The 23,449-nt window shown below is 43.6% G+C and overlaps 2 protein-coding genes across 13 annotated transcripts in view; both read right to left on the reverse strand.

Annotated features, from left to right (window-relative positions):
* DNA2 (DNA replication helicase/nuclease 2) overlaps positions 1-11,548 on the reverse strand; it is a 60,221-nt gene extending 48,673 nt beyond the window's left edge. For 5 of the 6 annotated variants that reach the window (XM_063637146.1, XM_063637144.1, XM_063637142.1 and 2 more), the window contains exons 1-4: positions 10,712-11,548; positions 8,907-9,089; positions 7,048-7,231; positions 4,558-4,703 (exon numbers count right to left, since the gene is read on the reverse strand). In XM_063637146.1, coding sequence (XP_063493216.1) covers positions 4,558-4,703; positions 7,048-7,231; positions 8,907-9,089; positions 10,712-11,043 — 845 coding nt within the window. In that variant the 5' untranslated portion in view covers positions 11,044-11,548. The remainder of the gene's footprint in view (positions 1-4,557; positions 4,704-7,047; positions 7,232-8,906; positions 9,090-10,711) is intronic. The other variant, XM_063637145.1, reaches the window with a different exon arrangement.
* A 355-nt stretch (positions 11,549-11,903) lies between these two features.
* The window catches only part of SLC25A16 (solute carrier family 25 member 16), a 58,913-nt gene continuing 47,367 nt past the window's right edge, over positions 11,904-23,449 (reverse strand). For 5 of the 7 annotated variants that reach the window (XM_055274500.2, XM_063637194.1, XM_055274504.2 and 2 more), the window contains one exon: positions 21,723-22,976. In XM_055274500.2, coding sequence (XP_055130475.1) covers positions 22,820-22,976 — 157 coding nt within the window. In that variant the 3' untranslated portion in view covers positions 21,723-22,819. Of the gene's footprint in view, positions 12,244-21,722; positions 23,005-23,449 lie in introns of those variants that run through there. The other 2 variants (XM_055274502.2, XM_055274501.2) reach the window with 2 other exon arrangements.

Below are 23,449 nucleotides of genomic sequence, written 5' to 3' on the forward strand. Positions count from 1 at the left end.
CATAGACATACAACAAGACGCCCAGCTTATTTTTGTATTTTTAGTAAAGACGGGGTTTCACCATGTTGGCCAGCCTGGTCTTGAATCCCCGACCTCACGTGATCTGCCCACCTCGGCCTCTGAAAGTGCTGGGATTACAGGGGTGCGCCATCGCACCTGGCCTAACACGGTAATTTTTATGTGCATTTAATCACAATTTTTAAAAAACATCCAAATAACGCCAAGCATGGTAGTGTGGAACTATAGTCCCAGCTATTCAGTAGGCTGAAGCGGAAGGATCTTTTCAGCCCAAAAGTTTGAGGTTACAGTGACCTGTGATCTCACCACTGTACTCCAGCCTGGGTGACAGAGTGAGACCCTGTTTAAAAAAAAAAAAAAAAATCCAAATAACACTGAAACAGTGACATGACATCAAATTTCAGATAATTTGCTCTAATTCATACCATGGTCTAATTGGAAGAGTCCCAGTTACACCTTCGGGATAAAAAAAATGGAGATATTGCTCCTGAAACCAAGCAATGGAAAGTAGAAATGTAAAAGAGAAAAAAGGGTCATATGGACAGAAAGGCAGTAACAGCCTTACAACATGAAAGGATAGTATATAGGAATGTTAACTTCTTTTTTTTTTGAGATGGAATCTCTCTCTGTCGCCCAGGCTGGAGTGCAGTGGCGCGATCTCGGCTCACTGCAAGCTCTGCCTCCCGGGTTCACGCCATTCTCCTGCCTCAGCCTCCCGAGTAGCTGGGACTACAGGCGCCCGCCACCGCGCCCGGCTAATTTTTGTATTTTTTAGTGGACACGGGGTTTCACCGTGTTAGCCAGGATGGTCTCGATCTCCTGACCTCGTGATCCACCCGCCTCGGCCTCCCAAAGTGCTGGGATTACAGGCCTGAGCCACCGCGCCCGGCCAGGAATGTTAACTTCTTCTTTTTTTTTTTTTGAGACGGAGTCTCGCTCTGTTGCCCAGGCTGGAGTGCAGTGGCGCAACCTCGGCTCACTGCAAGCTCCGCCTCCCGGGTTCACTCCATTCTCCAGCCTCAGCCTCCCTAGTAGCTGGGACTACGGGTGCCTGCCACCGCGCCCGGCTAATTTTTTTTTGTATTTGTAGTAGAGACGGGGTTTCACCGTGTTAGCCAGGATGGTCTGGATCTCCTGACCTCGTGATCTGCCCGTCTCGGCCGGAATGTTAACTTCTTATGTGAGAAATCTACAGCAACAAAAAAACCCAAGTCTCAATTTTTCAGGGTTCTTACAAGGTTAAAATTATGTTGTAACAATATGAATACATTATTTATCATTTTCCTTTCATGAGATTACAGTTGAATTTTCTGAGGGTACATGACATAAAACATAGAAATATTTTGAATGTGAAGAGAAGCAGATACAAGAATCCACGATCTTATATGAAGTCATACATTTAAAACATTTGCAAAAATAGAGGCTTGGTCTACACCCATACCACCCAGAACGCAGCCAATCTCATCTTATCTCAGAAGCTACGCAGGGTTGAGCTTGGTTACTACTTGGATGGGAGACCACCTGGGAATATTGGGTGCTGTAGCTTTAAGAAAGAAAAAGAAAACAGCCAGGCTTTGTGGCTCATGCCTGTAATCTCAGCACTTTGGGAGGCCGAGATGGGCAGATCACCTGAGGTTGGGAGTTTGAGACCAGCCTGACCAACATGGAGAAACCCCGTCTCTACTAAAAATACAAAATTAGCCAGGCATGGTGGCGCATGCCTGTAATCCCAGCTACTCGGGAGGCTGAGGCAAGAGAATCGCTTGAACCCGGGAGGCAGAGGTTTTGGTGAGCTGAGATCGTGCCATTGCACTCCAGCCTGGGAAACAAGAGTGAAACCCCATCTCAAAAAAAAAAAAAAAAAAAAAAAAAAGAAAAGAAAAAAAAAATAGAGGCTGGAGGATTGTTTGAGGCTACAGTGGGTGATAATTTCATCGCTGCACTCCAGCCTGGGCAACAGAGAGACACCTTACCTCAAAAAAAATAAATAAGGAAGAAAGAAAGCAAAAAGAAACTGAAAAAAATGTAAAACAATGACATTCATTACATTTTTTTACAATAGTTTTTTTCATTAAAATGTTATGTTAACAAGCATAGATTGATATTTTTAAATGAATATACATTTTAGGCTAGGTGCAGTGGCTCATGCCTATAATCCCAACACTTTGGGAAGCTGAGACGAGCGGATTACTTGAGGTCAGGAGTTCAAGACCAGCCTGGCCAATATGGTGAAACCCCGTCTCTACTTACAAACATAAAAATTAGCCGGGCATGGTGGCAGGCACCTGTAATCCCAGCTACTCAGGAGGCTGAGGCAGGAGAATCGATTGACCCAGGAGGTGGAGGCTGCAGTGAGCCGAGGTCATGCCATTGCAATCCAGCCTGGGCAACAGAGCAAGACTGTCTCAACGACAACAACAACAACAACAAAAATGAATAAACATGTTAATTTCAAATGAATTAATAAACATGTTTTACTTTCTAGTACAGTAATTAATCATAGATATAGCCCACATAAACAAAAGCTCTTTCCAGTCTTTAATAATTTTTTAGTGTAAAGGGGTCCTGAGAGCAAAAGTTTTGAGAACTGCTGCTATAAACTTACCCTCCCAGGATGATTATTCCAGTTCCTTCTTTATGTTTAAGCTCTGCAATCTTAATAACTACTCTAGGGTGGTAGGGGCTTATCAGTTTGTATATAAAATCACACCTAGGTTTGAATCCTAACTCTGCACTACCAGATATATGACTAAGAGCAAGTCACTGTTAATTAAGCCTGTTTCCTCATCTGTAAGGAGGAGATAATAACTACCTTACAGAGTCAGTCTGAGGATTAAATAGAACAATGTATGTAAAGAACTTAGCTGATGGTAAGACCTCATTAAAGTATAGGCTGGGCATGGTGGCTCACGCCTGTAATCCCAGCACTTTGGGAGGCCAAGGAGGGTGGATCACCTGAGGTCAGGAGTTTGAGACCAGCCTGGCCAACATGGTGAAACCCCATGTCTACTAACAAATGCAAAAAAATTAGCCGGGCGTGGTGGTGCACGCCTGTAAATCCCAGCTAAAGAGAAGGCTGAGGCAGGAGAATCACTTGAACCTAGGAGACAGAGGTTGCAATGAGCTGAGATCACGGTGCTGTACTCCAGCCTGGGCGACAGAGCCAGATTCAAAAAGAAAAAAAAAAATCATTAAGATGTAAAGACCTGGCAGGGCATGGCGGCTCACGCTTGTAATCCCAGCACTTTGGGAGGCCAAGGTGGGTGGATCTCCTGAGGTCAGGAGTTAGAGACAAGCCTGGCCAACGTGGTGCAACCCCATCTCTACTAAAAATACAAAAATTCAGCCAGGCGTGGTGGCGGGCGCCTGTAGTCCCAGCTACTTGGGAGGCTGAGGCAGGAGAATGGCGTGAACCCAGGAGGTGGAGCTTGCAGTGAGCTGAGATTGTGCCACTGGACTCCAGCCTGGGGGACAGAGCGAGACTCCGTCTCAAAAAAAAAAAAAAAAAGATGTAAAGACCATGATGATAACCATAAAGACAGTGCTAACTATAGGTCAGCACTATTCCAGGCATGGTGGCAGGCGCCTGTAGTCCCAGATCAGATACTCGGGAGGGTGAGGCAGGAGAATGGCGTGAACCCAGGAGGTGGAGCTTGCAGTGAGCCTAGTGAGCCACTGCACTCCAGCCTGGACAACAAGAGCAAAACTCCACCTCAAAAAAAAAAAAAAAAAAAACTGGTAAGGCAAGCCAGGCATGGTGGCAAGTACCTGTTGTTCCAGATACTCAGGAGGCTGAGGTGGGGAGAAACACATGAGCCCAGTCGTTTGGGTACAGCCTGGACAGCATAGCAAGACCCCTATCTCCCCTCCAAAAAAATACTGTAAAGCTGCATTTTTTTTTTTTTTTTGAGACAGAGTCTTGCTCTGTCACCCAGGCTGGAGTGCAGTGGTGTGATCTCGGCTCACTGCAAGCTCCATCTCCCAGGTTCACGCCATTCTCCTGCCTCAACCTTCCGAGTAGCTGGGACTACAGGCGCCTGCCACCATGCCCGGCTAATTTTTTGTATTTTTAGTAGAGACGGGGTTTCACCATGTTAGCCAGGATGGTCTCAATCTCCTAACTTCGTGATCCGCCTGCCTCAGCCTCCCAAAGTGCTGGGATTACAGGCGTGAGCCACCGCACCTGGCCGTAAAGATGCACTTTGAAACTAGTTTCATCTTATTCCCAACCCCATATAATTCTCAGTATACCACACTGTTTCTAGAACTAATGCAAAAAAGTTCTTTATACATTCTCTGAAAGTAGTTAAGGAATCTGTTATGCACATGTACAAAATATTTAGGTATTTTTACCCAAAAAGTTCCTGTTGGGCAATTTCAGAAACTCTTCACAGAGTTCCAACAGTGTACTAGAACTATGAAATCTGCATTTTAGATTACACTAATTTATATTGGATAGTCTACACAAATACTTTATAGTTTCTAGGACAGAAGTTATATAATAAAATTATACCTGCAGTTCTTCTTATAACTACTTACATTTCCTTCAAATGTCTTATTTCTTGAATTGTTTGAAAAGCAAGTTCTTGTAGCTTTTCTGGGGCAAAGCTATTATTTATTGCTTTTTGAAACACCTCGTGGAGAACCGTACCAATTAGCATTTGGCGTGTGGCTGGATCAGAGCTCTACAAAAGCAAATCACACAATTTATTTCACAACATATTAATAGACACAATTGTATATTTATTACCTAATCTATTAAACCACCATAGCCAAAATGCACTGGTAAGACGAATGCCAAAATATTAAACAACTTTTTTTCTGGTGGGTGGAATTATAAGTGACTTTCACTTTCTTCTATTCAGAATTATCTGAATTATTGTATGAGTTATCTTTTTTTTTTCCTTTTTGAGACAGAGTCTTGCTCTGTCACTCAGGCTGGAGCACAGTGGCACAATCTCAGCTCACTGCAACCTTCACCTCCCAGGTTCAAATGATTCTCATGCCTCAACCTCCCAAGTAGCTGGAATTACAGGTGTGTGCCATCATGCCCGGCTAACTTTTTTGTATTTTTAGTAGAGGCAGGGTTTCACCATGTTGGCCAGGCTGAGTATGAGTTACTTTTAAAATCAATGTTCTCCATTTTGAAAAAAATTAAAATAACCAATATTTAAAAATTCAAAATATTCTCAAATAATTAATATTTAAAGTACTGTTCTCTTATTTCACTTGATAATCCACCCAATAGAAAAGTCAATAAAGGCATAGCTGATAAACTCATGTAAGTAAAAGACACCATTCAAACATAAAATGTAAACCTACTTAGCAGTAATGTTTGGGAAGAAAAAAAAATTATTTTAACCTACAGCAGAGATTTTTGGCAAGAAATTTTTCTCCACTCAAAAAGAAACACTACATTTCTTGATTAACTCTTGTATTAGCCTAGACCTCTTTTTTTTTTTTTTTTTTTCGGAGACGGAGTTTCGCTCTGTCACCCAGGCTGGAGTGCAGCCGCGCGACCTTTGCTCACTGCAAGCTCCACCTCCCGGGTTCACACCATTCTCCTGCCTCAGCCCTCTGAATAGCTGGGACCACAGGCGCCCGCCACCACGCCCGGCTAATTTTTTTGTATTTTCAATAGAGATGGGGTTTCACCGTGTTAGCCAGGATGGTCTTGATCTCCTGACCTCGTGATCCACCCGTCTCGGCCTCCCAAAGTGCTGGGATTACAGGCGTGAGTCACCGCGCCCAGCCCAAAGTTTTTTAAAACTTAATATTCAGGCCAAGCACAGTAGCTCATGCCTATGGTCTCAGCTACTATGGAGGTTGAGGTGGGAGGATCGCTTGAGCCTGGGAGGTCAAGGCTTCAGTGACACATTGCACTCCAGCCTGGGTGACACAGTGAGACTCAAAATAAAATAAAATAAAAGTACATGTTTCAAGAAAAATAAATAAAGCTGGGTGTTGGGTACATGGGAGTTTATTACAATCATCTCTTTGTATGTTTGAAATAGCCCAAAATACATTTTTGTTTGTTTTGAGATGGAGTCTCCCTCTATCCCCCACCCTGAAGTGCAGTGGCGGGATCTCGGCTCACTGCAACCTCCGCCTCCAGGGTCCAGGCAATTCTCCTGCCTCAGCCTCTCGAGTAGCTAGGATTACAGGCGCGCACCACAATGCCTGGCTAATCTTTGTATATTTAGTAGGGACAGGTTTTCACCATGTTGGTCAGACTGCTCTTGAACTCCTGACCTCGTGATCCGCTCACCTCGGCTTCTCAAAGTGCTGGGATTACAGGCATGAGCCACCGCGCCCAGCCCCAAAATACATTTTTTTTTTGAGACTTTTTATTTTAAAATAAAAACTGCATGTTTCAAGAAAAATAAATAAAAAGCTGGGTGTTGAATACATGGGAGTTTATTACAATCATCTCTTTGTATGTTTGAAATAGCCCAAAATACATTGTTTGTTTGTTTGTTTTGACACAGAGTCTCGCTCTGTCACCCAGGCTAGACTGCAGTAGCATGATCTCAGCTCACTGCAACCTCCATCTCCCGGGTTTAAACGATTCTCCTGCCTCAGCCTCCTGAGTACCTGGGACTACAGGTGCACACTACCACACCTGGCTAATTTTTCTACCAAAATACATTTTTTTAAAGCAATTTGCACATTTATTTTTAGTTTAGTGGGAATCACATGAAGCCAGGTTTGGAAATGTCTAGGTATGTTTAAAAGTTTATCATTTAAATTAATTTTCTTATTATAATTACTTATTTTATTAAGCCCTGAACAAGATTCAAAGGACTCAGGCACCTGGCCTTTAGTCCTAGCACTGCCACCTCATAGTTATGCGGCTATGGGGCAAGTCACTTAACCTCTCTGAGCCCATTTTCCTCATCTATAAAATGCAGCTGATTAATACCATTTATTTTACAGGGTTGCTGGGAGGATTAAGTGAAATAATAAATGTAAAAGTGCTCCGTAAAACTCTCAGACCCTGCAGAAACATTAACTGTTACTATTATTTACCCTAAAAGTTTCACTCAGGACAGCTCTTCTCATACATCGAATACTACTGGCTATGCTTGTGCCAGAAATCAGCATGTCTGGATACAGAATCAAATATCCAAAATCTTTATCTATTATCCAAGTATGAGATGTGTAGTCTCCCTCCAAATGAATGATATCTCCTGGCTCTACTGGAACAGAACACCTGAAAATAAAGCAAAGTTAAAGTATAAATACATTGCTTAGGTTCCTACATGTAAACGTATTAGGGAGGCTTCAAAAAAATAAATGAGTATTTTATCTGAAGAAGAAAAAAATATTTCTAAATTTCTGGGTCTTTAAAAAAAAAGTCAAATACCAGGATACAGTCTTCTAAAACAACTCCCAGTCATTCTACCCCTTTCTATGTGTCAAACACATCTGAGAATACTCAAGGGTCTTCTATAAATCCCAAAGGGAAAACAACTTAGCGCCAGTAAAGTCTATTGCAAAAGCTATCAAAAAACCTTTGCTAATGTAATATATAGCTCCAATTATGAATTGGGTTGTTTTAATAATTAATTCTTTCTTAAGACTTTTAGGAAATCTACAGCTTGTATAAGTCTTGAAGCATGAAGCCAAACCCAGTGTAGCAAGAATAAAATCAAACTGAACTAGTTGAAACCAGGCCAGGCGCGGTGGCTCATGCCTGTAATCCCAGCACTTTGGGAGGCCGAGGCGGGTGGATTACCTGAGGTCAGGAGTTCAAGACCAGCCTGGCCAACATGGTGAAACCCTGTCTCTACTAAAAATACAAAAATTAGCTGGGCGTGGTGGCAGACATCTGTAATCCCAACTACTTGTGAGGCTGAGGCAGGAGAATCACTTGAACCCAGGAAGCGGAGGTTGCAGTGAGCTGAGATCGCGCCATTGCACTCTAGCCTGGGCGATAGAGCGAGACTCCATCTCCAAAAACAACAACAACAACAAAAACAAATTAATTCACGGCTTAGACGAAGAGTCAAAGTTAGACCTCTAGCTTTTCTGCATCTACACTCCACCCCTCACATACCACACTTTGAGTAGAGAAATCTAAGGCCTAAGAATGTTCATATGTTTTAATTAATTTTGCTTTTAGTTAAAACTAACATGCGTTTAAACTGCAATCTTAGAATGTACTGGGAAGGCCGGGCGCGGTGGCTCATGCCTGTAATCCCAGCACTTTGGGAGGCCGAGGTGGGCGGATCATGAGGTCAGGGGATCGAGACCATCCTGGCTAACATGGTGAAACCCCGTCTCTACTAAAAATACAAAAAAAAAAAAAAAGAATGTACTGGGAAATAGGAAGCAGTCATTACTAAGGTCCTTTGTACGTGATTTTCTTTTCTTTTTTTTTTTTTTGAGATGAAGTTTCACTCTTGTTGCCCAGGCTGGAGTGCAATGGCATGATCTCGGCTCACTGCAACCTCCACCTCCCGGGTTCAAGCGATTATCCTATCTCAGCCTCCAGAGTAGCTGGGATTACAGGCATGTGCCACCATACCCAGCTAATTTTTTTTTATTTTTAGTAGAGACGGGGTTTCTCCATGTTGGTCAGGCTGGTCTCAAACTCGTGACCTGAGGTGATCCACCTGCCTTGGCCTCCCAAAGTGCTGGGATTACAGGTGTGAGCCACCATGCCTGGCCCACGTGATTTTCAAATGACAACAAAAGTCAATTTTTGGAAAATGAGACTTGAGAGACAGGAGTAATAGATATAATTTTCATGCAGAATTAGGCTAGGATCAAATCTACTCCCTTTTAAACAATTAAATTGTAGTAACATTCACAGAAGCCATTTGATAAGTTTTACGATGGTACCCTTAAGATTCGAGTCGGTGCTCAAGTCACATAAAAATTACCAGTCATTCCTAAGGATGCATAGTTCTTTATTTTCTAGTGACTGTGAAGCAGTGATGACCAGGCGCTTTTCACAGTTTCCCTCTTTGTTCTGTACAGTATTGACTGCCAACACCAGGTACCGGTTATCCATTCCTCGGCTCAGAACTGTTCTTGGAAACGAAGCTACCACTTTCTTCTGAAATCTAAAGCACACACATACAAAACTATTTTAGCACAACCATGAAATAAGAATACATCCAATATGTTTTATCTACAAACCAATCTTCCAGTTTTCTAGGTTTCTTTCTTCTGAAAACCTTATTGCAATGACATTTAGACAAAATAGGTAAAATTAAGAGAGCAAAGGCACAGAAGAATTCCTATTATAAAAAATTCCCAGAAGTAATGCCATTTCAAACACGCTCATGATATGAGATTTTCCATTTTAATTTCTGCAAGGAGTTCTGTGGGACACTCATTACAATGAGGATTAAGAATAAACTGGAAGCCAGGCATGATGGTGCACACCTGTAGTCCCAGCTACTCAAGAGGCTGAGGTGGAAGGACTGCTTGAGCCCAGGAGTTTGAGGCTGCAGTGAGATACGATCATGCCACTGCACCCCTTCCTGAGCGACAGAAAAAGACCCCGTTTCTGGGGGAGAAAAAAAAAAGGAAAGTATAAATTGGATAATATTAAAGAAGAAATTTCTACCACTGGTGCAAGCCTTCCCAAAGTACAAGTAAAAGGAGATGTTTTGGACACGATCCTTTTTGTAAATATGAGACTTATGTTACGGAAAAGGGTAGTGTCCGTGGTTCACTGAAAGTCCTATCATGAGCCACAGAATTGTACTTAGAAATAATTTAGTCCAACCGGCTAACGTAAAGCCAGAAATCTTTCGATAAAATCTCACTGGACAGAAAGCGGGCTTAATACTATCGACTTAGCTCAATCCTTTACAGAGTAATTCAGAACTTTATTACTTATATTTATAGTGGGTAAGTCAATTTCTCAATACTTTCATCCATCGGTCCAAGCTGTCTAAAATTATGCAAAATAATAATCTCTCAAGACAACAGCCCTTCTCCTATTAAGTATCTCTTAAGTCTTCCCCGTTTGACTGAGGCATCAGTGAGGGACCAAAGAGGGTCCAAAGTCATTACCTCTCCAGTGATAACATCAAACGCCTTTCACATTACCCTGCAAGTTATCTTGTTACCTGACCGTAGGTTCTAGTATTTTGCAAACGCTTTATTCCTGTACTCCACCTAACCTCAGGCCATGAATTTCCCAAGATTGGCTATGATGCCTTAAAGATGTTTCTCAAAAGGTATTGCTGATCAAAAGCCCAAACGCAAAAGTCCCTCAACGCTAATTAGCATTATTGCTATAATATTGAAAGTAATTCCACATTATGACCGTGGTTAACTTCCTCTGATCATTTATATACACCATGCTGAGGGTGCAAAGATCTCCCAAGGATAAGTTAATCCAACTAAACATGGAGAAAAGCCTAGGGCGGTTGCAATTTCCTGTTATAAAAACATTTCAGTGGCCGAAACTCCTCAACTTAGGGAGAGAGGTGAAATCAAGGGAAACAATGAACTGCTGGGCGAGGGAGAGTCCAGGCTCTGGCTGAATGTGGCCCCAAAGAACACCCTGGGAGGCGGGCCCCGACTCTGGAGGCTCGTCGGGTGCCCAGGGAGCTGCACCGGGTCCCTGGGCCCCGGGCCCGGTCAGTCTGAGGCGGTGCGGACGCAGCCTCTCCCGCTCCTTCTTTCAAATCTCCCGCTTGTTCCCACACCCTCCCCGCTCTCCGCTCACAGCTCCGCCGGCAGCTCCGCCTCCTCCCAAAAACTCTTCTCCATCAGCAGCTCCAGTTCGTTCAGCTGCTCCATCCTGGACGCGGGGATCTCAAACTGTAGACAGAACAGACAGCGGAACCGGGGGTAACACAGAAAACTTAAAAAAGGGAAAGAAGCGCGAGTCTGCGCGCCTGGCGCGCATGCGCCAACCCGCAGAGGTCCCAAATGACCTGCGCCAGGCCGCCTCTCCCGCGCCGGCGCGTTCCACGTGGGGCGCCTCACCTGAGCAGCAGGACTCTGGCCCCTGCCTTTGCTCCCTTGTTTAGGAGTGGGGATACAGGGAGTCTTCATATCTGAAGCAGACTAAACGCTCCTGCCTTCCCTCTTGACACTCCAACCCGTGTCCGACACACGCTTAGTTTGAACACAACCATTTGTAGTTGCCCAAAACCAGGCGTCCCTGGTTAGCCTTCAGAATTGTGCACTCCCTGGGAAACAGCCTCTCCCCTTTTTTTCAGAAAACTCGTTGAGAAAATAGAAACTGTCGGACAGGAACTCCTTGATCATGCCACGGCTAAATCTACAAAACTTCTGGCCAGGCATGGAGGCTCACGCCTGTAATCCCAGCACTTCGGAGGGCTGAGGCGGGAGGATCACGAGGTCAGCAGTTGAGACCAGCCTGGCCAACATGGTGAAACCCCATCTCTACTAAAAATACAAAAATTATCTGGGCGTGGTGGCACACACCTGTAATCCCAGCTACTCGGGAGGCTGAGGTAGGAGAATAGATTGAAAACGGGAGGCGGAGATTGCAGATCCCGCAACGGCACTCTAGCCTAGGCAGAGCGAGACTCCGTCTCCAAAAAAAAAAAAAAAAAAAAATTCTACAAAACTTCTAATATCTGCACCATTCTTCATAACCTCTTTCCACTTTTTCAATAGCAGACAAAGTGTTCTTCTGGTTAAAGGGCAATCGCTCCACTTGCACTTGGCATCCCAGGGCTTCAAGCATTCTCAAAAGCATCACTTCTTCAATTATTCTCTTGTATCATCGGCCTCGCCCTCACTATTGGATTGAGCCTCTAATATGGCCTGGTGTCTCCCATTTTTAAAAGATGTTTCCTTGCTGGGCGCAGTGGTATGCACCGATTTTTGATATTTATATACTTCTCTCTTCTGGAGGCATTGACTAGAACATCCAGAGCCATGTTAAGTATCAGTGGTATAATTCTTATCCTTATTTTTGTTATTCGTTTTTTAAATGGATAAAATGCGCCGGGTGCCCGGTGGCTCAGGCCTATAATCCCAACAACTTGGGAGGCCGAGGCGGGTGAATCACTTGAGGTCAGGAGGTCAAGACCAGCCTGGGCAACATGGTGAAACCCAGTCTCCACTAAAAATATAAAAATTAGCCGGGTGTGGTGGTGCATGCCTGTAATCTCAGCTACTCAGGAGACCGAGGCAGGAGAATCACTTGAGCCTGGAAGTCAGAGGTTGCAGTGAGCTGAGATCACGCCATGTACTCCAGCCTAAGTGAAAGAGTGACTCAGTCTAAAAAAAAAAAAAAAATTGGCAAAAAGTTAATACATTTATCATGTACATGGGCTTTCAAATATGTACACACTGGAATGGGAGTTATTCTATTAGTATTTGTCCCTGATATCAACAGCTTTATGACCTACCTTTGCAAGTGATATAACATCATGGTAGTCACAGGCCTAGTCAGCCAGATTCAAGGGAAGGGGAACACAGTTCCTACCTCTTGATGGGATGAGTGTCAATGACACATAAGAAAAGCATATGGGGCCTGGTGGCTCACGCCTGTAATCTCATCACTTTGGGAGGCCGAGGCGGAAGGATCATCTGAGGTCAGAAGTTTGAGACCAGCCTGGCCAACATGGCAAAACCCCATCTCTACTAAAAATACAAAAATTAGCCAGACATGGTGTCGCATGCCTGTGATCTCAGCTACTTGGGAGGCTGAGACAGGAGAATTGCTTGGACCTGGGAGGCAGAGGTTACAGTGAGCAAGATTGTGCCATTGCACTCCAGCCTGGGCAACAGCGAGACTCCATCCCCAAAAAAAATAAAACCATATGAATTAGGATGTGTTCTGGTCATTGTTGGAAAGTATAAAGGTATACTCTGCCAAAATGTCCTTTATTAGATTGAAGAAGACCCCTTTGTTCTAAATATGATTCATTTTGATAACGAATAAATGCGGGATTTTTTCAAGCAGTTATTGTATCTATAGAAGGACTGTATGGTTTTTCTCCTTTATTCTGTTATTATGAGAAGCTTTACCATTGATTTCACAATGTTAAAAAAAAACTTTGCATTCCTAGGATAAACCCAAATTGGTCATGACATAATAAACGTTTTATGTATTGCTGGATTTGATTTGCTCTGTTGTTAAGAATTTTTCCAGGCCGGGCGCGGTGGCTCACGCTTGTAATCCCAGCACTTTGGGAGGCCGAGGCGGGCGGATCACGAGGTCAGGAGATCGAGACCACGGTGAAACCCCGTCTCTACTAAAAATACAAAAAAATTAGCCGGGCGTGGTGGCGGGCGCCTGTAGTCCCAGCTACTCGGAGAGGCTGAGGCGGGAGAATGGCGTGAACCCAGGAAGCAGAGCTTGCAGTGAGCCAAGACTGCGCCACTGCACTCCAGCCTGGACGACAGAGCGAGACTCCGTCTCAAAAAAAAAAAAAAAAAAAAAAAAAGAATTTTTCCATCTATGTTGGTTTTTTGGTTGTTTTATTTCTTGAGACAGGATCTTGCTGTCACCCAGGCTGTAGTGCTGTGGCACAATGACAGCTCACTGCAGCCTCGATCTGTCAGGCTCAAGTGATTCTCCCGTATCAGCCTCTCAAGTAGCTGAGACTACAGGAGTGTGCCATCACACCCAGCTAATTTGTTTTTCATTTTTAGTAGACACAAGCTCTTGCTGTGTTGCCCAAGCTGGTCTTGAACTCCTAAGCTCAAGCAATCCTCTCAACTCAGCCTCCCAAAGTGCTGGGATTAGGGGTGTGAACCACTAAACCCAGCCCATCTAAGTTCTTGAAGGATACTGATTTGTAATTTTCTGTTTTATAACAGCATTGTCAGGTTTGGGTATCAGGGTTATACTGGCATCGTAAAATGAGTTGGGAAGTGCTCTCTTCTTCTTTTTTTTTTTTTTTTTTTTTTTGAGACGGAGTCTCACTCTGTCACCCAGGCTGGAGTGCAGTGGCGCAATCTCGGCTCACTGCAAGCTCCGCCTCCCGGGTTCACGCTCTCTTCTAATTTCTAGAAGTTTCTGAGATTATTCCTTAGCTATTTAGTACACTTCACTACCTAGCCCTGGAGTTTTCTTTGTGGAAAGGTTTTGTTTTGTTTTGTTTTTGAGATGGAGTCTCGCTCTGTCACCCAGGCTGGAGTGCAGTGGCGCGATCTCGGCTCATTGCACACTCCACCTCCCGGGTTCACACCATTCTCCTGCGTCAGCCTCCCAAGTAGCTGGGACTACAGGTACCCACCGCCACACCCAGGTAATCTTTTGTATTTTTAGTAGAGATGGGGTTTCACCGTGTTAGCCAGGATGGTCTCGATCTCCTGACCTTGTGATCCGCCCGCCTCAACCTCCCAAAGTGCTGGGATTACAGGCATGAGCCACCACGCCTGGCCCTGTGGAAAAGTTTTTGATAATGAATTCAATTTATTTTATTTTATTTTTTTTAGACAGATGTTTGTGCTTGTTGCCCAGGCTGGAGTGCAATGGTGCGATCACAGCTCACCACAACCTCTGCCTCCTAGGTTCAAGCGATTCTCCTGCCTCAGCCTCTCAAGTAGCTGGGATTACAGGCATGTGCCACCACGCCCAGCTAATTTTGTATTTTTAGTAGAGACGAGGTTTCTCCATGTTGGTCAGGCTAGTCTCAAACTTCCAACCTCAGGAGATCCACCCGCCTTGGCCTCCCAAAGTGTTGGGATTACAGGCGTGAGCCACCACGCCCAGCCCTCAAATTCTTAATTTTTTGAGACAGGGTCTCACTCTGTCACCCAGACTGGAATGCAGTACTGCGATCACAACTCCCTGTAGCCTTGACCTCCCTAGACTCAGTTGATCCTCCTACCTCAGCCTCCCAAGTAGCTGAGACTATAGGTGCACATCACTATGTCCAGGTATATTTTTAAAAACAGACACAGGGGTCACTGTGTTGTTTGGGCTGGTCTCAAAATCCTGGGCTCAAGTGATCCTCCCATTTTGGCCTCCCAAAGTGCTGGGATTACAGGCATGAACCATTACGCCTGGCCTCACTTTCTTTAACTGGCTATGCATATTTTCTGTTTCATCTATGTCAGTCTTGGTTGAATTTTTCAAAGTATTTTTCCATTTCATCTAAATTGTCAAATTTCTTTTTTTTTTTTTTTTTTTTTTGAGACAGGTTCTGGCTCTATTGTCTAGGCTGGAGTGCAGCCTAATCTCGGCTCACTGCAACTTTCCCCTCCCAGGCTCAAGCCATCCTCCCACCTCAGCCTCCCAGGTAGTTGGGACCACAGGCGTGCGCGAACACACCCGGCTTATTTTTTATTTTTTGTAGAGACGGCGTTTAGCCATATTGGCCAGGCTGTACTCCAACTCCTGAGCTCAAGCTGCCCACACACCTTGGCCTCCCAAAATTCTGGGATTACAGGTATAAGCCACCACACACGCCTGGCCCTTAATATCTTTTAAACATCTGTAGGATCCACAGTGATGTCCTCTTTCTCATTCTTAAGATTTGGGGTTTATTTTCTCTATTGTCTTTATTTTTATTTCTGTTTTTCTGTTTGTTTTGTTTGTTTTTGAGACTGAGTTTCGCTCTTATTGCCCAGGCTGGAGTGCAATGGCGCGATCTCGGCTCATCACAACCTTCACCTCCCAGGTTCAAGGAATTTTCTTGCCTCAGCCTCCCGAGTAACTGGGATTACAGGCTTTTATCACTACACCTGGCTAATTTTTGTATTTTCAGTAGAGACAGGGTTTCTCCATGTTGGTCAGGCTGGTCTCAAACTCCTGACCTCAGGTGATCCACCTGCCTCGGCTCCCAAAGTGCTGGGATTATAGGTGTGAGCCACTGCGCCCAGCCTTTTTTTTTTTTTTTTTTTTTTTTTTGAGATGGAGTCTCGCTCTGTCGCCCAGGCTGGAGTGCAGTGGCGCAATCTCGGCTCACTGCAAGCTCCGCCTCCCGGGTTCACGCCATTCTCCTGCCTCTGACTACAGGCGCCCGCCATCACGCCCGGCTAATTTTTTTGTATTTTTAGTAGAGACGGGGTTTCACCGTGGTCTCGATCTCCTGACCTCGTGATCCGCCCGCCTCGGCCTCCCAAAGTGCTGGGATTACAAGCATGAGCCACCGCGCCCGGCCTGCGCCCAGCCTTTTATTTCTGTTTTAACTGCAAACCATCGCTGACAAAGCAGTGATCTTTGTAAAAATATAATCAGACAATGATACTCACCAGCTGAAAATCTTCAATAGTTTCCCATTGCATTTTTTTTTTTTTTTTGATATGGAGTCTCACTCTGTTACCCAGTCTGGAGTGCAGTGGCGTGATCACAGCTCATTGCAACCTCCGCCTCCTGGGTTCAAGCAATTCTCCTCCCTCAGCCTCCCAAGTGGCTGGGATTATACATGTGTGCCACCATGCCCAGCTATTTTTTGTATTTTTAGTAGAGACAGGGTTTCACCATCTTGGCCAGGCTGGTATCAAACTCCTGACCTCAGGTGATTCGCCAGCCTCGGCCTCCCAAACTGCTGGGATTACAGGTGTGAGCCACTGCACCCGGCCTTCCCACTGCATTTAGAATAAAAGACAAAATCACTACCACATCCTGTAGATGGCTACATGATCTAGCCTTTGTCTATTTCTTTTTTTTTTTTTTTTGAGATGGAGTCTTACTCTGTCACCAGGCTGGAGTGCAGTGACTCGATCTCAGCTCACTGCAATCTCCGCCTCCTGGGTTCAAGTGATTCTCCTGCCTCAGCCTCCCAAGTAGCTGGGACTACAGGTGCACACCACCACACCCGGCTAATTTTTGTATTTTTAGTAGAGATGGGGTTTCACCATGTTAGCCAGGATGGTCTTGATCTTTTTTTTTTTTTTTTTTTTTTGAGATGGAGTCTCACTCTGTCACCCAGGCTGAAGTGCAATGGCGTGGTCTCAGCTCACTGCCACCTCTGCCTCCCAGGTTCAAGCGATTCTACCGCCTCAGCCTCCCGAGTAGCTGGGATTACAGGCATGTGCCACCACACCCGGCTAATTTTTGTATTTTTAGTAGAGACGGAGTTTCACCGTGGTCTCGATCTCCTGACCTCGTGATCCGCCCACCTCGGCCTCCCCTTGTCTATTTCTTTAACCCCATCTGTTGCTACTCCTTCACGCACAATACTTCAGTCACACTGGCCTTTTGGCAATTCCATTGTCAAACCAAACTTTTTCCTGTTTCGGGGTTTTTGTACCTGGCGTTCTCTTCACCTGGGCCAGTCTTTCCCCAGAACTCTTTGCATGGCTGTTTCCTTTTCATCCTCCATGTGTCTGTTGAATGTATATATAGCACATCAAAGAAACCTTTCCTTGACCATTCTCAGGTAGCTTATTTACTGTTTTCGTAAGCACTTTCCACAAGCTATAATAATTTTATTGCTTGGTATGTTTATTGATGTTCAAATTTAATGACATGCTACAGTTTCATTTGAACAGTGTATTACTGTATAGCATCATAGCTAAAAGAATAGGCTCTAGATTCAGACCGGCTGAATTTGAATCCTAGATCCGCCAATTACGTGAACCTGGCCAAGTAATTTAATCTCCCTAGGAATCTTCCTAGGCCTCGATTATTCCCATCTGTCAAAAAGAAATATTAAATGGTACTCATATCATAGTATTGTAATGGAGATTGAGCTAAGGCATCAAAGGTGCTTAAAACAAGGAATGCCACATAATTCTTCAGGAAATATACATAATTGTTATTATTTATCACCGATTTCTAGTGCCCAATACGGTGTCTGGGATTCAAAGAATAGATGTGAGGAACTATGTAAAATGTATGCTTGCTATACAAGTGTGTCAAGTATTATTGATCCAACTCTGCAAGGCACCCCATTAATTGTACATAGTTTGGGAATAATCCTTGGGGAAAAAAATAAATAATTGTACATAGGGTTTTTTAAAAAAACATTTTATATAAAAAAATGAGACAGAGTCTTACAATGTTGCCCAGGCTGGGCTCGAACACCTAGGCTCAAGTGATCCTCCTCGCTCAGCCTCCCAAAGGGCTAGAATTACAGACATGAGTCACTTCACCCAGCCATAAAAACTATTCATAAGTTTTATTATATATATATATAAATGATATGTATACATATATATTTTTATTTTATATATTCATTTATTTTATTTATTTATTTTTTTTTTTGAGACAGAGTCTCACTCTGTCACCCAGGCTGGAATGCAGTGGCGCGATCTCGGCTCACTGCAACCTCCACCTTCTGGGTTCAGGCAATTCTCCTACCTCAGCCTCCCGAGTAGCTGGGACTACAGGCACCCACCACGCCTGGCTAATTTTTGTATTTTTAGTAAAGATGGGATTTCACCATGTTGGCCAGGATGGTCTTGATATCCTGACCACGTGATCTGCCCGCCTCAGCCTCCCAAAGTGCTGGGATTACAGGTGTGAGCCACCACGCCCAGCCAGGTTTTATTATATATTTGCCACTCATGCTGGCAAATCAGCAATAAGTTATTTCTGCGAAACAAACCAAATGACTTTATTTCTAAATTGTTTATTTCTTGAACTATTTGTGCTTCATTTCTCCCTGCTAGAACATAAAGTCTTCAAAAACAGGGATTAACCCTTCCTTCTACCCACCAGTAAACATCACTGAGTACCACTCTGACGCCATACCCTGTGCTCCCTGCCCTTGAAGGAACCAGATGTTGGGATGTGGGGACATTGATAAACAGGCAATTAGCATAAAGTGTGGCACATACTCTATTAGAGAAATACCTGGTGTTATATGCTGATTTGGGAACCCAAATCAGATTGCAAGTACAGCTAACAAGCCTCCCAAAGGAAGTCCTCCATAATGCTGACACAAGGTCTGGCACACAATTGGTGCTGAATAAATGGATGGTCAGTACCACGGTGAAGAATGGAATGAGGACAGGAGCACTGGCTCATGCCAGTAATCCCGGCATTTTGGGAAGTTGGGGTGGGCAGATCACTTGAGGTCAGGTATTCAAGACCAGCCTGGCCAACAGGGCAAAACCCAGCTCTACTAAATACACAAAAATTAGCTGGGCGTGGTGGCGGGTGCTTGTAATCCCAGCTACTCGGGAAGCTGAAGCAGGAGAATCGCTAGAACCCAGGAGGTGGAGGTTGCAGTGAGCCAAGATCGCACCACTGCACTCCAGCTTGGGCGACAGAGTTAAGACTCTCGTTAAAAAAAAAAAAAAAAAAAAAGAATGTAATGAGATATTATTAAACATATCCAGTAACTTCTCCACCTTCTACAGGTAATCATTGAAAACTAGGAGGTGGCTGGGCACGGTGGCTCACGCTTGTAATCCCAGCACTTTGGGAGGCCGAGGTGGGTGGATCACGAGGTCAGGAGATCGAGACCACGGTGAAACCCCGTCTCTACTAAAAAAAAATACAAAAAAATTAGCCGGGCATGGTGGCGGGCGCCTGTAGTCCCAGCTACTCGGAGAGGCTGAGGCAGGAGAATGGCGGGAACCCGGGAGGCGGAGCTTGCAGTGAGCCGAGATCGCGCCACGGCACTCCAGCCTGGGTGACAGAGCGAGACTCCGTCTCAGAAAAAAAAAAAAAAAAAAAAAGAAAACTAGGAGGTATACCTCACTTATCAATCCAGAAACCAGACCACTGTCCCATTCTACAGACCAGAGAGCTATACCCACTGAGAGGTGGAAGAGAGGAACAATAAAGATCAAAAAAGAAATAAAATGTCAGTCTTCAAATGGAAGATAACCTGGCAAGATGCACTTTGGGTAAATCTTTGGGTTTATATCTGTGTTTATCAGATATAAACACAGTCATTATTTTAAATATTATTCCATTCTGACTTATGTTTAGCATTTGTGCTTCAATATGTAAACAATTAAAAGAAAGAAATTGTCAAAACATGGATAAAATTTATTTTTAATATCCTCTGTATTCTATAACATATAGAATGCAAATTTTTATTTAAAAGATATTTGCAATTCCCTCTTACTGATAACATAACTGAGGTATCTTTTTTTTTTTTTGAGATGGAGTCTTGCTCTGTCACCCAGATCTCCGCCCGATCTGGGCCCACTGCAAACTCCGCCTCCCAGGTTCAAGCGATTCTCCTGTCTCAGCCTCCCGAGTAGCTGGGACTACAGGTGCGTGCCACCATGCCCAGCTAATTTTTTGTATTTTTAGTAGAGACAGGTTTTCACCGTGTTAGCCACGATGGTCTCGATCTCCTGACCTCGTGATCCACCCGCCTCAGCCTCCCAAAGTGCTGAGATTACAGGGGTGAGCCACCATGCCCGGCTCGATACTTATTTTATATACTTAAATTATCTTAAGATTTAATAACAATAATTAGCTACAGTGTGGTCTAGAAATGAAAATATACAAATGGTTTTAAGAACACATGTATTTCTTTTCTTTTTTTTTTTCCTTTTATACAGTCTCACTCTGCCGCCCAGGCTGGAGTGCAATGGCACAGTCTTGGCTCATTGCAACCTGTGCCTCCTGGGTTCAAGCAATTCTCCCTGCCTCAGCCTCCCAAGTAGCTGGGATTACAGGTGCCCGCCACCATGCCTGGCTGATTTTTGTATTTTTAATAGAGACAGGGTTTCTCCACGTTGGCCAGTCTGGTCTCGAACTCCTGACCTCAGGTGATCCACTCACCTTAGCCTCCCAAAATGCTGGGATTACAGGCGTGAGCCAACACATCTGGCCAAGAACACATGTATTGCTACCTACTGGTACACTTATAAATCATACAAAGATACATACTTATTTTTAAAATAAAGACTTTCAAAATGAAACCAGCTCATCAAATTTTTACCAAGGTATGACAAGAAACCTTTTATGTAAAGAAATAAAAATTGAAGCAAAAATAACACTTTCAACTTAGTTTTCCTTCTTTTGTTTGAAAGAAACGGGGTCTCACTATGTTGCCCAGACTGGTCTCGAACTCCTGGGGTCAAGATATCCTCCCGCCTCAGCCTCCCAAAGTGCTAGGGTTACAGGCAAGAGCCACCACGCCTGGCCTCAACTTAGTTTTCTAATGTCTCCTTTTTTTTCTGAGATGGAGTCTCATTCTGTCACCCAGGCTGGAGTGCAGTGGTGTGATCTCGGCTCACTGCAACCTCTGCTTCCCGAGCTCAAGCAATTCTCATGTCTCAGCCTCGCGAGTAGCTGGGACTACAGGCACGAGCCACCACACCGGCTACTTTTTGTATTTTTAGTAGAGGTGGGGTTTCACCATGTTGATCTTAAACTCCTGACTTCAGGTGATCCGCTCAACTCGGCCTCCCAAAGTGCTGGGAATCAAGGCGTGAGCCACCACACCCGGCCTTCTAATGTCTTTAAAGTCACATCAAAGGGCCGGGGCGCCGTGGCTCACGCCAGTAATCTCAGCACTTTGGGAGACCAAGGTGGGCAGATCATGAGGTCAGGAGATTGAGGCCATCCTGGCTAACACGGTGAAATCTCGTCTCTACTAAAAATACAAAAATTAGCCAGGCTAATTTTTGGTGGTAGGCACCTGTAGTCCCAGCTACTCAGGAGACTGAGGCAGGAGAATCACCTGAACCCGGGAGGCAGAGATTGCAGTGAGCCGAGATCGCACCACTGCACTCCAGCCTGGGCGATAGAGAGAGACTCCATCTCAAAAAAAAAAAAAAAAAAAACTCACATCAATTCTACAAATTACTCTTTCTGAACACAGAACTTTAAATATTCCCTTCTCATTTCTGATATGCGTATAATAAATCATAAAAAGTACTCTAAAAAGAATAAATGGAATTCTTACATTTTAAAACATTTTCTTAATATAAAGGATAACAATTCAAATCATATTTTACATTTCTACGTCTTCATATTGCACTAAAATTATTTTACATGGAAGAACTAGTTGATGCATCATAATACCTTAGAAACATTTTCTGATATTCACATCTATATTAATAAATATTTCACAGTCTACTTAAATATTCTAGTATAGAGCAAATCATCTAACAAAAACAAATCTATAGTGCTACTTTGTTTTTAAGAGCAAAGATATTCAGTATTTTTATTTCTGCCTCTGGGAAACACACTGACATTTTAAAACACATATAAGTCACTCATAGTACCTAGTAATAACATTTGAGCAAGACTTAGTCGTTCATTCATTTATTAAGCGGGGTTTCATGATGTTGCATAGGCTGGCATGGAATTCCAGGGCTCAAGTGATCCTCTCACCTCAGCTTCCAGAGTAGCTGGGACCACATGCCCATCCCACCATGCCCAGCTTCTTCATTTATTTTTGTGTCTCTACATGGCTACTTTTTAAATACAACATTAATTTTATTTAAAAAATGAAGGAAAGAAGTGTTTTTCCTACTATCCAGTGGAGCATAATTGTGAGAAGAGAGATAACAAAAATAAAATGTCAATGCTGGCTGTTTTATAGAACTTAAAAATTCAATTCTCATTATTCTATTGCAATATAACCAACCCTGCTTATTTTAATAATAATAAACACTGTCAGTCTTTTAAAAACCATGATAACAATTAAAAACTTTGAACAGCATGACAAAGCTAATGGCAACCTCTTGAACCCCGTTTTAAAGCGAATTCTACTTCCAAATAAAACTTCAAAGCGGTTTAGCCAGCATCAGCTTAGGAATATTTTCTTCAATGTTCTAAGGTATAATGTTTGGCATCAAAAAGTATGGTAAGCACTTCTGATTTGTGACTAAAGAAAAAATAATCAAGTACTAAAATACCAGTGGCTCCTGTGACAGGGTAAATATCCCCATTCAAGTAATGCTCCCCCCACAATTATAGTAATGTTTCATTTCTCCCTCTGAGAATGTATTAAGAAAAACCAACCATAATTTTTTTTTAGTTGAGGTGAAAAAACTGCTTCATAAGTTCGTAAGTTGTAAAAGCCACTGCTTGAGAGGGAATACAGCGAATGTAATTAAGAGATAAACCACGATAGAGTCCTTTTCGAATTCCATGGTGTCCATAGACATACTTCATAGTATCCCGCATGGTACTGAAAGACAATGATTAAATGATGATCTCTATGCCCACTCATGAAGAAACAATTTCAGGATCCATAATATCAATTTTTTTTTTTTTTGTGACGGACTCTTGCTCTGTCACCCAGGTGGGAGTGTGGATTACAGTGGCACAATCTTGGCTCACTGCAGCCTCTGCCTCCCAGGTTCAAGTGATTCTCCTGCTTCAGTCTCCTGAGTAGCTGGGATTACAGGCACGCGCCACCATGCCCAGCTAATTTTTATAATTTTTAGTAGAGACGGGGTTTCTCCATGTTGCCCAGGCCAGTCTCAAACTCCTGACCTCAGGTGATCCACCCGCCTCGGCCTCCCAAAGTGCTGGGATTACAGACGTCAGCCACCGCGCCTGGCCCATAATATCAATTTTTAAAGAAGCTTAAATGCTATCTTGAATAGCTTTAGAAAGACAAATGTTATAACAAGTGAAAATTTTTTCATAATAAAAAGG

Source organism: Symphalangus syndactylus, chromosome 4, assembly GCF_028878055.3.
Source record: "Symphalangus syndactylus isolate Jambi chromosome 4, NHGRI_mSymSyn1-v2.1_pri, whole genome shotgun sequence".
Lineage (NCBI taxonomy): Eukaryota > Metazoa > Chordata > Mammalia > Primates > Hylobatidae > Symphalangus > Symphalangus syndactylus.